The sequence below is a fragment of the Haliotis rubra genome, unplaced genomic scaffold, assembly GCF_003918875.1.
Source record: "Haliotis rubra isolate DU_JTF1 unplaced genomic scaffold, ASM391887v1 Scf290, whole genome shotgun sequence".
Classification (NCBI taxonomy): Eukaryota; Metazoa; Mollusca; class Gastropoda; order Lepetellida; family Haliotidae; genus Haliotis; species Haliotis rubra.
The window spans coordinates 923,434-926,574 of NW_025766958.1; the positions used below are offsets into that span (position 1 = coordinate 923,434).

Consider the following 3,141-nt stretch of genomic DNA (forward strand, 5'->3'; position numbering starts at 1 on the left):
CAGCAGACATGGTACATAGGACAGGGTACATAGGACAACACACAGGATGTGTATATATTTATTTACAACTGTAGAGAAATCCACAAAATAATGACACTACACGAATTACTCTCATACCCGTTTCATGTTTTTCTTGAATACAATTACAGATTATACTTTATAACTTAATAACGACGCCTTATGTAAAGTTCACAAACACATTGACGCGGCGTTGCATACGGCGCTTATTAAAGAAATACGGTATAATAAAATGTCCGTCTTGATTCTAGGTGAGAACAGGGAACTGGCTCATATTATCAACCACTGCTTGGTGATGACTCGAGTAAGTGAGTGACTTGGGTTTTACGCCGCTTTTATTCCAGCAATATCACTGCGGGGGGCATAAGAAATGGGTTTCACACATTGTACACATGTGTGCAATCGAAACCGGACCTTCGGCGGGACGAGCGAACGCTTTAACCACTGCGCTACCCCGGTCATGACTCCAGCATGGACAGGTCGTCGTCAACTAGTGCGGTGTTAAACAACATTCACTCTCTTTTCTCAGCACGTCAGTCTTTCACGGGTCACAGGGTTCTATAACGGGATGGTGTTATTTGTTCCACTTCTAAACGACATCGTCTGTATTAGAAACAAAGCACCCAAGTAAACTGTGGTAAATCAAGGAAAGTCTATTTTCTCGCTTCAGGACAGTTAATAACACGGAACGACAATGCCGTGACTGTTGCAGTTCTACAAACAAACAAAACTCAAACAGAAAACTGCATCAGCATCATCGTCAGTTTCCCATCAGTTCCTCCACCGCCAGATATAACGACGTGGCGTCAGGAAAGTCATCCCCTGTACTCCTTGATGCAACAGCTTGCTGAATCAGCTCATATGAGATTCCCATGGTATGCACCGCCTCTACCTGTGGGGAGTGTCTTGGTTTACTTGGAGGAGCACCTGCGTGAACCTTTGTGGGACATCCGGTTCCAGGTCCGTCTTTGTCCCTGGATCCATGATTTGCAGCAACCACAACAGGTTTGTTTTGTGCACAAGACGCTCCATCGTGTCGTGGATCCTGTGACCTCATGTCAATTCCATCCCCCCGTTTGCTGTTGTGGGCGTGTTTTATATACTCACATCTTGGAGACCACTGGAGATGCGCATCAAACGGATCATCATCAGTATCCCAGTCCCTTAATGTCAGCCCGCAGTAGAAGCACCGAGCTCGGTCTGCAGAGCCGATATAGAAAAACCCGGCGGCAGCCATGTTTGGAGGAGATTGAATATCCAGTTTAAGGGGCCACGCTTCAAACGTGCCCAGTCTCTTTACCTGTTCAACAAAATCGCTATACTTTGCCTTGGTAACATCATATCCAGATCGTAGCGTAGGCGTAAGCGCAGGAAACCACTTCTTGAGGAAGCTGCAGTCTGGGGAGTATTTCCGATGTACGTCAAGGGGGACATCTGTCTCCGTCCAGTTGTACAGTTTAACCTTGCAGGTGTCACATTCCACTTTGTCCCCAGGGCCGATCAGCATAAACCCCGCAATAGCGAGCTGTAATGATTTAACCGTCCCTGTCCAGTTGTCGAATGTTCTCAACCTCCTACCGAGTTTCTCCTTCTCCTGAGTCGGTTGACTATGCTGCGTGTGGCGAGATATTTCACTTCCTGGTCGTCGTCTCTGTGCGCTGGCGGCGAGTACAGGCGCCCGTGATACAGCATCAGTAACATCCATAGCAGGCAACTGTACCTCGGCTAATTGAGAACTACAAATGCACAACTCCAAATTTACTAAATGTTTACCAGTGATCAGGTATCAATTACAACCACAATGACAATATGCGGAACCTCTGTACAGAGACACACGTCATTGAATGCAATGCTATAAATAGATCAGCGTCAGGGAAACCCTAGTTAGCTTAATCAAACATGTCCAGGCTGTTGCCTTCATTTAGTCTATACAGCCGTTCAACACAACAGGAAGGAGTGTCACATATTGGGGTTAATGCGTCAGAAAACTGACAGCGTTTAACTATGGATGAATGACTATTCACTGTTCTTCAGGTATGTACTCTTAGTTTCACCACAAAGGTTACCTTTCTATTTTTAGCGCTAGCACATTCATGGACAATTCCACATTAAGCGCTGACACGTGCGTATGATCGGCGCTGATGTCAACATGCGTTGTAAGTTGTACTCTGGTTTCTTAAAAACACCCACTTCATTCATGGAGTGGGTTTCTACTCCGCAGTTTGTCCTTGGTACTAGGTTTCTACTCCTTGTTTGATACTAGATAAGAATAGGTCCCCAGTCATCAATCAATGCTTGATCGGAGATGTGGGTGGTCATTCTCGGTGACTCCAGGTTACCCCAGACAAACGTCTCTGAATACGTACAATTTGGATAGAAACAAATAATTCCTTTTAAATTGAAAATGGCCAAGTGAGATGGGAGATTCAGACCTGAGAAAATATAGACTTGCTTCATTTTGGGCTTTAGAATGGCAGAAAGGGCTTGGAGGAAGGGGAAATAATGCGGTTCAGGAACTGTGAGACTAATAGGTTGCCCATGTTGTAATACCAACCACAGGTTCGTTTTTCGTTAGAAAATGTGAACTATTATTCCTGGCCAACTCCAATAGGAGTTCAAGAAGTATGGGTTTTTTCATGCAAGGTAAGGGGATGTTTTTTTGTGTGAATCTTCTTTCACCGTTATGAATACACTAACACCTAGTCTCTAAGTGAGTGGATATAGTTTTACGCCGCTTTTAGCAATATTCCAGCAACATCACGGAGGGGGACACCAGAAATGGACTTCACACATTGTACGTATGTGGGGAATCGAACCCGGGTCTTCCCTCGTCACGTCGAAGGCTCGAGTTCGCTTCCCCACATGGGTCCAATGTATGAAGCCTAGTTCTGTTATCCCCGCTGTGATTTTGCTGGAATATTGTTAAAAGCGGCGTAAAACCATACTAACTCTCTGTCAATAATAATCTTGAATAGTCAACTCTGCCCACATCATAACTGTACCGTCAATAACAGAATGTTATTGTCTCATCTCCACGTAGATTTTAATAATATATTTTCAGGGCTCAGTTATTTACAGACTGCTGTCATAGAGTTAGAATAATGCTGACTATGGCGAAGAATG

General features: G+C 44.6%; 1 protein-coding gene across 1 annotated transcript; it reads right to left on the reverse strand.

The window, feature by feature from the left end:
- Window positions 1-778: 778 nt before the first annotated feature.
- LOC124281941 (baculoviral IAP repeat-containing protein 3-like) lies at window positions 779-1,723 on the reverse strand. The gene has a single exon (XM_046717947.1). It carries the CDS (start codon window positions 1,721-1,723, stop codon window positions 779-781), a length of 945 nt encoding a protein of 314 aa, XP_046573903.1.
- Between the last annotated feature and the right edge of the window lie 1,418 nt (window positions 1,724-3,141).